This window comes from Anolis sagrei, chromosome 1 (assembly GCF_037176765.1).
Source record: "Anolis sagrei isolate rAnoSag1 chromosome 1, rAnoSag1.mat, whole genome shotgun sequence".
Classification (NCBI taxonomy): Eukaryota; Metazoa; Chordata; class Lepidosauria; order Squamata; family Dactyloidae; genus Anolis; species Anolis sagrei.
The window spans coordinates 321921226-321934532 of record NC_090021.1 but is presented as its reverse complement, the minus strand read 5'-3'; the positions used below and the strand labels follow the sequence as shown (position 1 = coordinate 321934532).

General features: G+C 37.6%; 1 protein-coding gene across 8 annotated transcripts in view; it reads right to left on the bottom strand.

Annotated features, from left to right (window-relative positions):
• EML1 (EMAP like 1) overlaps positions 1 to 13307 on the bottom strand; it is a 163589-nt gene that overhangs the window by 3224 nt on the left and 147058 nt on the right. For all 8 annotated transcript variants that reach the window (XM_060755472.2, XM_067462988.1, XM_060755430.2 and 5 more), the window contains 7 exons: positions 13027 to 13158; positions 7483 to 7550; positions 6663 to 6751; positions 5698 to 5795; positions 4590 to 4677; positions 3607 to 3702; positions 671 to 801 (listed from right to left, as the gene is read on the bottom strand). In XM_060755472.2, the coding sequence (XP_060611455.1) occupies positions 671 to 801; positions 3607 to 3702; positions 4590 to 4677; positions 5698 to 5795; positions 6663 to 6751; positions 7483 to 7550; positions 13027 to 13158 (702 nt within the window). The remainder of the gene's footprint in view (positions 1 to 670; positions 802 to 3606; positions 3703 to 4589; positions 4678 to 5697; positions 5796 to 6662; positions 6752 to 7482; positions 7551 to 13026; positions 13159 to 13307) is intronic.

Genomic DNA, 13307 nt, shown 5'->3' with positions numbered 1-13307 from the left:
TGGCATTATATTTTGTCACATGTCATTAGGGTAAGGCAAGTAGAAAACAATATGACACAATTTTCACATCAAGTGGCATGAATGTTTTGTTGTTGTTGTTGTTGTTGAATCATTCAGTCACTCTTCGTGACCTCATGGGCCAGCCCACGCCATAGCTCCCTGTCGGCTGTGGCCACTCCCAGCTCCTTCAAGGTCAAGCCAGTCACTTCAAGGATGACATTCACCCATCTTGCCCTAGGTTGGCCCCTCTTCCTTTTTCCTTCCATTTTCCCCAGCATCATCCTCTTCTTTAAGCTTTCCTGTCTTCTCATTATGTGGCCAAAGTACTTCATCATTGCCTCTAATATCCTTTCCTCCAGTGAGCAGCTGGGCATTATTTTACAGAATATGGACTAGTTTGATCTTCTTGCTAAAGCACTCTCAGAATTTTCCTCCAACACCACAGTTCAAAATTGTGGTCAAACTCTCTTACTACAGGGAATACTGTTGCTTTAACTATGCGAATCTTCGTTGGTTTTATTGTAATCATAGTATACTTTTGTGAAGCCTCCAGTAAATTTATCAACAGCACCAAATCCCAAATAAGTCAATAAACATTTTAGAAATGGGAGCGATTTCCAAAATAACTCCTTTTAACATTGAAGGTTTTTTAACACATCAAGTGTCTTACCCTAAACTGTGAGCATGGATAAGAGAAGAGATGCACTTTGCCAAAGTCATCACCAGTTGATAACAATTTATTTTCATGTGAGCGACAAACGGCATTAATATCTGTGCCATCTGAACCTTCTGGCCACACACCTGAAACATCAAGTAATCATTTTTAAAAATTAACATGTTTTCTATACCTACCATCATTAGCACTGATTTGTGCCTCATCTACATTTAGCACATTTGCCTGCCAATTCTAGACAGACACCACCATTTGGACTTTAAAGAAGGGAATGTAACTATGTTAAATATGTATTAGGTGCAGGATGTTGGTGTTTTGCTAGATTTCCAGTAGAGAGGACCAAGGTAGCTCCTACATGGAAGAAAACCTGGTATAATAACTACATTAAAATGCTGCTATGCTTCTAAAGTGGCATAGTCATTTTTGCCAAAGGTGTTTCTGACCACAAATGAAGCAAAATTCATTATAGATCTAGGTTAACACCAAAGAAAATAAAAACAGAGTATAATATTGTAAGAGTGTGAGGGAGAACGAGGGAACAGCCCTTAAAGAAGAGAAAGCATACTCCCTTAATCCAACAGAAAGATATACAAGTATGGCTCAAGACATGTTGAAGACCATCAGCTGAGTGATTGTGAGGGAGGTATGTGTGGAAAGTGGGGCTGGGGGAAGACAAAAAGGGAAAACAGGGAGAAAGGGAAGAGATACCTTTAAATCTTTCTGAGAAAAGACTGTTAGAAAAGGACCATTGTGAGTACCTTGACCAGCTTTCCTGCTTTTGCTTGAAGACTATTATACTGTGTTTCAGGCCCGTAGCCAGGATTTCGTTTCGGGGGGGGCTAAAAAATTTTCGGGGGGGTTTCGGGGGGGGGACTGAGTTTCGGGGGGGGGCTGAGTTTGAGTGAAAGAGGGTCTAGTCTAGCAAACCTTTTGTATTATTACCCCAATACCCCCATGCATATGGGATATATTGATTATGGTGATCAGATCATGATATGAATAAACATAACAGTTCAAATAATGCACCAGTAAGGCCTTTTCGCGAACCACCATCAGAATTTCGGGGGGGGCTGAAGCCCCCCAAGCCCCCCCTCTGGCTACATGCCTGCTGTGTTTATGTTACCCACACGACAGAGGAAAAGCTTTCAGAATGAATGCCAGAACTTATATCAAAGGCTACAAATATGCTAAACAGTTCTACAGAATCTACAGCTATTGCTCATTATTCTCAAGCCATATTGATGGTTATGATTTTGCAAGAGCTGTGTGTAAAGAAATCCTTTTATTTTTCATACAACTAACGTTCGAGTTGATTGTCATCAGTTTAAGTCAAACCTTCTGTCTTGGGAATCAACTAGAACTTTAACTGGATGAAAACATTAACATGCCTTTTAAGAATTATTTTATTCCACATTTAGAGGCTATTTCTATTAACTGCATTATTTTTCTATGTGGTAATCTGTATCAATTCAACTTGGTGAATTCATTTTAAATGAGAAATTCCTGCTGTGCCTGGATATCAGGGTCTCTGACTTACCAGAAAAGCCCCTCTGTGGCACAGCTCCCATATAAACCATTTTCTGCTGTTTCCTTCCCAGAAACTCATGCATCACTTTCACAGGCTTCTGAGAAGGATAACTAATCACAAGTCAAGGCAGGAAAGAGCTGCTTTTTACTAGATCTGAAAGTTAAATGCTTCAATCAGATCCAGGAGGATAAAATAAAGTAGCTCCTCTTCAGCTCTCTCAACACTTGAGCATAAATAGCCTTCCCTCCAATCCACTTTAAAGATTTTACTGCCCATATTGTGCTTTCTTTAACAACTTGGGTGGTGTTGGCATTGAGCAAGATCCAGGGGGTTATATTGGAGGAGGGGGGAGGAAAAGGGGGGGGGCATAAGCTATAAGTCCTTCCAACCCTCATTATAGGGTTCCCTTAAAGGAACTTGAGGCTGCAGAGGAACCAAATAAAACCTAGCTTCATTTCCAAATGGCAAAGATGGCACACTGGGGGAATGTATTCCCATGTGGTTTTCTCAACTGACTTCCCATAGTTGATGGGCAAAAGGCCACTGTACACCCAAAAGCAATATAGTTATATAATCATAAGAATGTATATCATATCTATGCTTGGTATATAGTGGCCTTTTGCCCTTGTACTTCAGGAAATCCTTGCTCTCTAGTGTTTATTTTTGTAGGTTTATTTTTGTAGATTTTATTGTATTAACTTAATTTTTAAACTATTTATAATTATTGGTTTTGGTATGCATTTTATTGTGTTTATTTGTAGGCATCGAATATGTGCCGGGTGGAAGTCACCCTGAGTCCCCCCCCCCCCCCCAGGGAGTTGAGAAGAGTGGGGTACAAATACCCTAAATAAATAAATAAATAAATAAATATTCCCATAGTTGACCTCTCTAGCCATGGCCTTATCTCTACCTCAGGTCTTACTTAGCTATATTCAATAAAGTTGTGGCATTTTCTATCCATTCGTGGCTTACATGTTTGGCTCTCTGTTTCATCCAGGCTGCTATCTCAGCATCAGGTCCACAAACAGGTTCGTAAGGCAGAAAATTGTAACTCACAACCCAGGTGATCATGGTTATAAAACACAATCCCTATCTACAAACTGATGAAGATGGTCCTTGTTAACATGAATGTGACTTAAGTGGATGCCAATGTAGAATGTAATCATAATTAACACCACTGGGGAAAGGAGAATTCAACTTAATAAATGAGTCATGCACAACATTTTCTTCCACCTCCCAACTCCCATACTGGCCTCATCATGTTGTTGAAGCATTAATGATGTATTACTTGGCCCCACCCTCCAAGGTCCAAGGTAACACATGTAAAAATCAAAACCCTTGTTAAAGACTGGTCTGTGGAATGATAAGAAATTAAAGAAGCATGGGAGAAACATGAGATACTCACCAAAAACATGGAATCCTAAAGTACACGTGTAAGTAACCCATTCTATATCTCTAGTGGTTTCAACACTTACTACTTGCTTACAAGCTGATGGAATCCCTGTAGAAAGGGAGAAGTGGGGGTGAGGGAGAGAAGTACCATCAATTATATACAAAAATGACCATACTTATTTGAGTCTAACTCGTACCTGTTTTGGCTAAATGACATCACTAAAATTGAGGTGTACATTAGATTTGATGGTGCGTTAGAATCACACACCTCAACCCTTCTGCACTGTTGGGCATGTGATCCCAACTGGGGACAGAGGAAGGACAGGCAGCAGTGGCTGTGAAAAGGCAGGTGGGGAAGGCTTGATGAAGGGCCGTGACGTTCCACCAGCCTTTTCGCAGCCCACACCAGCTTCCCACCAGGCCTGACCAAGAGGCACAGTTTCTCATCAGCTTTTTCATCACCACCACCACGCATTACATTCAGCAGCAAATTCTTTTTTTTTTTGGTAATGCATACCTTCAAAATTGAGGTGTGCATTACATTCAATGGCGCATTATGCTTTACTAAATACATGGTACTTTTATCGTGTCAGAAGTGAATTGAGATTATACTGCAAGTTGCATCTGGTGTGATAGAATTGGCCATCTACAGAGACATTGCCCAGGGGACACCCAGATGTGTTACCATTCTTTGGAGAGCTTCTCTCATATCTCCTCATGAGAAGCTGGAGCTTACCCCATCTCGCGGATTTGAATTGCTGACCTTTAGGTCAGCAGTTCAGCTGGCACAAGGGTTTAACCCAGTGTGCCACTGCTTCTTACTAAATACGGTAAATGAACATCAGGCTGCAATCAGGTATACATTTATATTCTGAGTTGCCATGTATAGAATTGAGACTAAATGTGTGTCTATAATTGCTTGTTATTCATATTAGGAATTCATTGGTAGCCAGGAATGAACTCTGTGCCAAAGGCAGAATACTATTTGTTACTCACAGTATAGGATTTCATAGTCCCCTGAATTAGACACAAGGTACTGAGAATTTGCAGACCAGTCCAAGTGAGTAATGAAGCTGGAATGACCCTATGAAGAAATGCATTATATTAATTCCAACAGTCGTCAATAGAATTGCACTGATACATGCCATATTGAAAAGTACACTGAAGCCTTATTTATGTTAAAAGCAAGTAGGCGACCTGGGTTTGATAGCAACGCAGGTCACCATGTTGGAACCACAAGCTGTACTCCGAACTGTGGTAGAAAATAGCAAGGTCTGTCTATCTACGTTCAATACACAAGTACTAAAAACAGAAAGGAGGGGTATTTCCAGTGCAGTGACTCAGGGCCCTTCCACACAGCCATATAACCCAGAATATCACGAGAGAATAACCTACAATACCTACTTTGAACTGGGGTATCTGAGTCCACAATGCCATATATCCCAATTCAAAGCAAATAATGTGGGATTTTGTTTAGCTGTGTGGAAGGGGCCTCAGGGCCTTCCCAGACAGACCCTATATCCCAGGATCTGATCCCAGATTTTCTGCTTTAAACTGGATTAAATCCCTGGGTTTGCACTGACAAATAATCCAGGATAAACAGAAAGCCTGGGATCTGAACCTGGGAAATAAGGCCTGTCTGGAAGGGCCCTCAAATTCAAGGATGACTTTATATTTCAATCAGCCTCTCTTTTCATTGGTGAAATCATCAGCAAAACAAGGAGCTTCCTATGTTCTGTTACCTTTAAGACATCCTAGGTCCCTTAACAAACATTAAGAATGAGAAATCTTCCTCATTTCAGCCTTTCAATTACTAAGGAGTTCATTTACTGTCAAAGTCAGACCCTAAGTCATTTCTAGAATGTACTTTGTATTTCTGAGAAGTTTTGGTTGTGGGAAAAAGAGTAAGATGTTTACGAAGTATTAATTTTTTTTTTTAAAAAAAATACAATTTATCAATTAGGTTAAAATTGTGCTTCCTGGCCTGACCTTTCAGGTATATTAAACAGACTGATCAAATAAAGGCAACTAGAGTAACACAAAGGTTGAAGGTCCCTATGCAGGATTTACCCATTGCTAGATAGGCAATAAAGGAGTCACTTACTGAGCATTTGCCGATTCTACTGTATTTCTTCCCATTGTCATTAACACTATATATGTAAATACAATTGTCATGAGAACCTATTGCCAAGAAGTTGCCATCTACAAAATAAAAACAAAATACAAGTATACATATTTTAGCATAAAGATGCAAATTTTGCCTCTTTAGAAACCACATATTCTAAAACACTTTTAGTAAGAAGGTTAAATAAGGCTATGAAAAGTGGGGTCATCTCATATAGGATGCTGCTTTTGGGTAATTTTCTCAACATATTTTAGAAGGCCTTGCAAAGAGTAGGCTGAAAAATAGGCTCAGTGATCCACTGTCAGTTTTAACCATGAGATTTGTTTTAATGCTTGTTTTTTAAAATGTCTTTGTTTTAAAGGAATTGTATGTTTATAAGCACACTTCATATAAATTCAAAATAGTCGAATACCACAGACTAGCCTGCATATTTTCCATCTATCTTTTGCATGAACCATCCTGTACATTACTTGCTGTTCTGAATATCTCATCTAGGCCTTTAGGCATAGTATGATTTTGTTCCTTTGACAATAACAACATGAAATATAATACAAACTGGTATAGTTTCATTGAAAACTTGTGCCTAAATGTACAAATGATAAGACATGGGAGAAATTATTCTCCCATGCCATTTCTCCAACACGCATACTACATTCCAAGAACCACATCAAAGCCAAAGTTAAATCAACTGTAGTGTCACAAAGTGACCGTATGATTTGGCCACCGGAAATACACAATTAAGGGAGTTACAGTTCAATTTTGTTGGCCCAGCAGAGATACATCTAAAGTTTCAGATTTTATTCGATATTTAAGTTTTGTTACTTTTTAGTTATCCACAATTATACTGAGAAACATAAGCTCGAAATAATTTGATATTGCAAATACATTTTGTGAGCATTCAGATCCTTCTTTCTACTTAAACAACTGAACAAACAGTGCCAAACCTGGTGAGTAACGCATTGTGGACAGCTGTTCATTTCCATCTGTGTGTACAGTGACCAAATCTTTTGTTTCAGTGTCAAACACAAACCACCTGTTGAAAACATTGGGAGGCAAAGTCAATAAGTTGTTTGGTGTGGAAGGGATGGAGTATCCGAGGATAACAAAGGAAAAAACACTGCTAAATCTGAACAAATCAATTTGGATCACTATCCCAATCCCGTAATGGCAAAGCAGATGCATATGGGGGTATAGCAATTTGACACCACTAGCCAACCTTAAGAAATGGGGCTACAAAGTGAATCCACGACATGCGAGTATGGAGAAGAGCAAACTACAGACCACCTGCTGCAATACAACCTGAGCCCTGCCACATGCACAATGGAGGACCTTCTTGCAGCAACACCAGAGGCACTCCAAGTGGCCAGCTACTGGTCAAAGGACATTTAATCAACTACCAAGCTTGCAAAGAATTACACAGAATTAACTCTCTAGAAAACCCACAAATAGGGCCTGAAAGACAAATACCTGCTCCCAGTCTTGCCTTTGAATGAGAATTTGAAAACGCTGCAGTTTTTACACAACAACCCAATAAATCCCCAAACCAGCATGATCACAGGCAATACAATAGTGTGATCATATTATTTTTTAAAGTCTAGAACACCTATTCTTACATGACAAAATATAGAGGCTAAAATGCCATTGTTCATCCTCTGACTAGAGCAGATCCATTAAATCAACCAGATTTACTTATATTCACAATTCAACAGTTGATTCAACAGTTTTATTTTAGTTGGGATTAACTAAGGATGGGTTTTTACTTACCTTCCAGTTAACGTTCCTACTGCAACAGTAGATCCTGATGGATGAAAACCAGAAGATTGTGCAGGATCCTATAAGGATTTAAATGAATATTATATTTATAACAGCAGTTATAGAAATATATATCCACAGTGTATGATTATATGGTATTGGTTACATAGGATAACCTATGCCACTTGAAAAAGAGGAGCACACTTCAATGTCGATGAAGAAAAGTAAAATATCTGAAATTGCCATTTCAATAAAATTCACAAAAAGCCAATTCTTCTTCAATCATTAAGTTTGTAGAACAAGTTTGTTGGGAGATAACTTTCAAATATACAAAAATTGAGCTATATAGAATAGAAAGCCAGCATAGTGTAGAGCAGTGCTTCTCAACCTGGGGTCCCCAGATGTTTTTGGCCTTCAACTCCCAGAAATCCTAACAGCTGGTAAACTGGCTGGGATTTCTGGGAGTTGTAGGCCAAGAACATCTGGGGACCCCAGGATGAGAAGCACTGGTGTAGAGGTTTGAGTGCTGGACAAAGGTTCTGGAGGACCAGCATTCAAATCTTTGTTTGGTCATAGAAATCATACACTCTCAGCCTTAGAAGACAGCAATGATAAACCTCCTCTTAATATGTACACCTTGCTAAGAAACCCTATGATAGGATCACCAACAAGCAGGAGTACATGAAGGCACCTAACAGTAACATCACAGATGGAAAATCTAATGTATGAATAATTGATTAACAGTGCTGATGAAAAGGAAGAAGATGCAGTCGGCTCACTGTTAGGAAAGTGTTGGGAAAAGTGCAATGCTTTTGTAAAAGATACATGTTGGGAAAGAAGCTGCATCTGCTATTGGTTTTAAAAATAATGAGAGTTTAACTTTTAGTAAATGGTTCCAGCCCAGCTTATCTGTCCAAATATATCCTGCCCTGTGAACCACATTGGAGATTAAGATCGTCTGGGGAGGCCCTGCTCTTTGTAAGCGTGATTGGTGAGCCTTCACAGTGGTGGCCCCTTGGCTATGGAACTCCCTCCCCAGTGACATTTGATCAGCCCCCTCCCTCCTAGCCTTCAGAAGAAAAGTAAAAACTTGGCTTTGGGATCAGACTTTCAGAGAATAGTGCAGTGAAGTAACAAATTTGGAATATGTGCAATGACTATGGAACGGCTTGGATTACGATTATGGATGGTGTAATTTTAATATGGAATGTAATGTTTTTAAATGCTTAATATGTATTAATTTTAATTTAATTTTAATTTTGTTATTGGAAATGAATGTTTTTAAAGGCATTAAATAATTGCCTATTGTAAGTCGCCTTAAGTCCCCTTCTGGGTAGAGAAAGGAAGGGTATAAATAGGGTAGATAGATAGATAGCTCTTGAATTTTCAAGCTCTTGAAAATTGCAGTGACTTCTGGACACTTTTGGTCACTCTAGTACCACTTAGGAGAGGACACAGAAGTCAATTTTCTGAGGTTGCTGAAATGCAATCATGATTACCATACCACAGGTTTATCACAGTGCAATGTTTGTTTCCATGCTCATGGCAAGTTGTGTTGCTGCCTTATAGATAATAATTAACAAGGCCATGTATATTTATTATGTGAAAAATCTAACCTCCATGTCACTTTGTGAAAGAAAGTGGGAAGCAAAAGAAAGATAAGAATGGGAGCTGAACCTTCTCAGGAAATTTTATTTCAATAAACTTTAATTCCCCACAATTCAAGAGAGATATTGAAAAGTTGGAAGGTGTTCAGAGGATAGTGACTAAAATGGTCAAAGGTCTGTAGATCATGCCCTATGAGGACCATCTTAAAAGGCTGGGTATGTTTAGCAGAAAAAGAAAAAAGTGTTCAGAAAAAGAAAAAGTATACATGGACACAGAATGTGGATAGATGTATGTGTATGTGGAAAGTACAGGGATGGCACGGTAAATATGAATCCTCCATACCTCAAGGTTGTTTTGCAATATCCACTATTTACCGTATATAATCGAGTATAAGTATTTTTTCATCTCCTGAAAAAGTCCCCCTCGGCTTATACTTGAGTCAAAGTTATTTATTATTTTACTCTGTTATTATTATTATTATTATTTTATCACATTTATTATTTTACTCTATTTATTATTGTTATTATCACATGTATTATTTTACTGTATTATTATTACATTTATTATTTTACTGTATTTATTATTATTATATTTATTATTTTACTCTATTACTGTTATTATTATGTTTATTATTTTATTCTCATTATTATTGGAAGGATACTTAAGCACGTTTACACTGAAGAAGGTTACAAGAATGGTTTAGAGTTGGACAGTCTTATCTTAAATTACGTTATTATGTTTTATGTTTTATGTAAATATTCAAAAACATTTAACCTACTGATGCTTCAATTAATGTAATTTTATTGGTATCTATTTTTATTTTGGAATTTACCAGTAGCTGCTGCATTTTCCATTCTCAGCTTATACTTGAGTCAATATGTTTTACCAGTTTTTGTGGTAAAATTAGGTGCCTCGGCTTATATTTGGGTCGGCTTATACACAGTATATATGGTAATTATGAATCTCTAATACAGTCAGGCACTAGAAAACATAATGATTAAAAAAACTGTTTGAAAGTCAGTCATAATAATGTCTAAATCAGAAGTTGTACAGCAGTGTACATCAATTTGTTATCACACAGGCAACTGAACTGAAGATGATCAGCAATTTTGTCAGCTGTAAGAACATCCAAACAGTTTTCTCAGCTGTAAGAGCTTCCAAGGTCACTCTTATCAGTTTAAATTGACATCTATCAACTGAAATTTACTATTGGAGAACTGAACATTAACTTCAGAAGAGGCCATGACAGTAGGTATATAGAGCTTGGATTAATGCTTGTACAGTATTGCTCTGGATGGGATTTCAAATGTTAAGAGTCTCTTAAGTTGAAGCATGCCATGCTTGAAATAAAAAACCCCTCATGTCATCAGACCTGCTGTGTGTAACATGATATTTGCTCACACTATGTTTGACTTATGCTGTGCAAAGAAGTCAAGTGGACAACATGAGTAAAGACAGCCTTGGAAAGCATTATTACTGTAAGAAATGAATGAACCTCCTCTATCCACTCTTTGTAACCCCAAACAATCACTGTGAGGATACAGTTAAATTTACACACTATCCTCTCTAAGAGAATTGCAAAAAGCTTAAGAGGTGTCTTACAAAAATTCTAAGTCCTTTTAGAAAAGTATTATTCCTAGGATCCCTTAGATAAGCCGTGACAGATCACCAGATATATAACCGATATTTAACAGAATCAGCAATAAAGTCAATTTTTATATCCATATGCTACTGTGATTTTATTTACACTTAAAAAAATTGTTGAAAGAAGCTTTTGATTGCAGTTCTGGAAGAAAAACAGGATGTAAGTCAAAATAAATGAACACATTTTTGCAATCCATATAAGCCCAAAAGAAAACATGTTTGAAAATATAATTTAAAATAAAATAAATACAGGTAATTAAATTTATAATTGTGTTTTTGGGATTAAAAAAAAAAGAAAATAGCAATCAGATATTATAAGGAATTTATGTGCCTAGAAAAAGAACCATGAAGTACTCTGTTCTAAATCTAATTCTTACTTACAAGTTAAATCAAAGGAAACTTAGAATATCAGTTTAGGTAAGCTCCACTGATCTAAAAAAGTTGGTTTAGACCACATTGAAAAAACAAACTTTAACAGCATTCAGATTATTTCTACTCTGGGTTTCAGAGCAATTTATGAATGCATATCAATAAAAACTGTATCAGACTGGGCAAATACTAGACGAACATAGAAGATATTCTAGAAAATTCATCTATTTTCCAGTAGCTGCAGTTGGTAGGGAATCATATCGACCAATAAATATTTCTCACCTGTAAGAACCATTTTAGAATCGCTCTGAAAAATCAGTTTGGAGATGCAAATTGTTAAATGAGAATTATCCCATATTTATGTATAGGTCAACCTCATGTATATGTTGAAGGCAGGTTTTGGGGTCAAATTATGGGTTTTGATATGACCCATGAATAATAATAATAATAATAATAATAATAATAATAATAATAATAATAATATATTTCTATATTGCCCTATCTCCCAAAAGAGACACAGGGCGGTGTGCAACAAAAGATTGGCAAACATTAAATGCCTGTTACCATTTTCCCACCCAGACATTCAAAAATGCATTAAAAAATTTATGGTGGAGATTGTAGACGAGGCTCCTCTTTCTTTTAGGTTCTCCCAGTGTTGTCACTTCACTGAGAAAAAAATCAGAGTTACCTTATACTTATGTATTAAAGTTGATTTCAGGTTTTAGGCCAAAATTATGGATTTTGACATGACCCACGGAAAAGTTGAGGGTCATTTTATGGAGAGGGAAATGCACCAGTGCCACCAGGGGGGAATGCACCAGTGCCACCAGGGGGGACTATACCTATCCGAACGTATCTCAGCCTATCAGCCCACCAGGACCCTAAGATCTTCAGGAGAAGCCCTTCTCTCCATCCCGCCTGCTTCACAAGTGCGGCTTGCGGGAACGAGAGATAGGGCCTTTTCTGTGGTGGCCCCCCGGCTTTGGAATGCCCTCCCTACTGAAATAAGATCAGCCACCTCGCTAATGGCATTTCGGAAAAAACTGAAAACTTGGATGTTCGAGCAAGTTTTCAACTAATTCCGATGTGATGATGTTTTGATCATGGACTAGCAATCAAGGATAACGAATTGGATTACGACTTTAACTATGAGATGTTCCGGTCTGTATTGGTGGCCCAATACTATGTATGTATATGTATGTATTTTTATATTTTATTTTATATTTTTAAAGTGAATATTGTATTTTTAAATATGTTGTAAACCGCAATGAGTCGCCGCACAGGCTGAGATATTAGCGGTATACAAGTATACTAAATAAATAAATAAATAAATAGCTGTACCTGGCTACCACTACCATTTCCTTGCCCAGGCACACAAAAAAGCCAGAAGTGGTGCCATGGTGGGGAGAGGAGGGGGGGGAGTTGGTGCTTCTTTTAGGTTCTCCTGGGTTACCCTAAGCTCTATCCAGAGATGGGGTGGTTTCGTTTTTAAGAAGTGTCCAAGTACAATACTCATATTGACCCATGGATAAGTAGACCCAGGTTTTTTGGCTTAATTTTTTGTCTACAATTTCTGGACTTATACATGAATATTCAGAGTAAGTTGCCGTATTTACATTGACATGTGAATAAGTTGACCCATGTTTTCAGGCAGATTTTTCCTAAAATTTCCAGACTTATATAGGACTGTAAGTCATAGATCTAACAAATCTAAGCAAACATAGGTACTTGTCATCTACTGCCACATTAATTATCCAAAACATGCCCCCACTCCCAAATATACTAACATGAATACTGATGTACTGTTAACTTACAAGTCTAAATTAAGGTAATAATTTTCTCAGTCAACATCCATTCAGTGCATAGAACAAATCAGCACATAGAGGAAATTCTGGATTTTAACAAAAGTGTGAAAAAGCGAGGATGGGATCAAACCTCTATAATTTTGTTCCAGATTGGACGATGGGTGATGGCATCCCAAAGCGTAATGTGTTTGTCTTGTCCACAAGTGAAGAATTGAGGTTTGGAGGGATGAGCTGCTAGTCCCCAAAGCTCATCAGTATGACCCTGAATAAATACAGCAATGTTTCTTCAATAGAAGGAATATTAAATGATAACTGGATTTACATAGAACTTTAAAAAACCCAACAGAAATCCTGATATATTTTGTACAGCCTATTTTCTCCAACTCTGCTATGCCTAATGATGCAATCAGT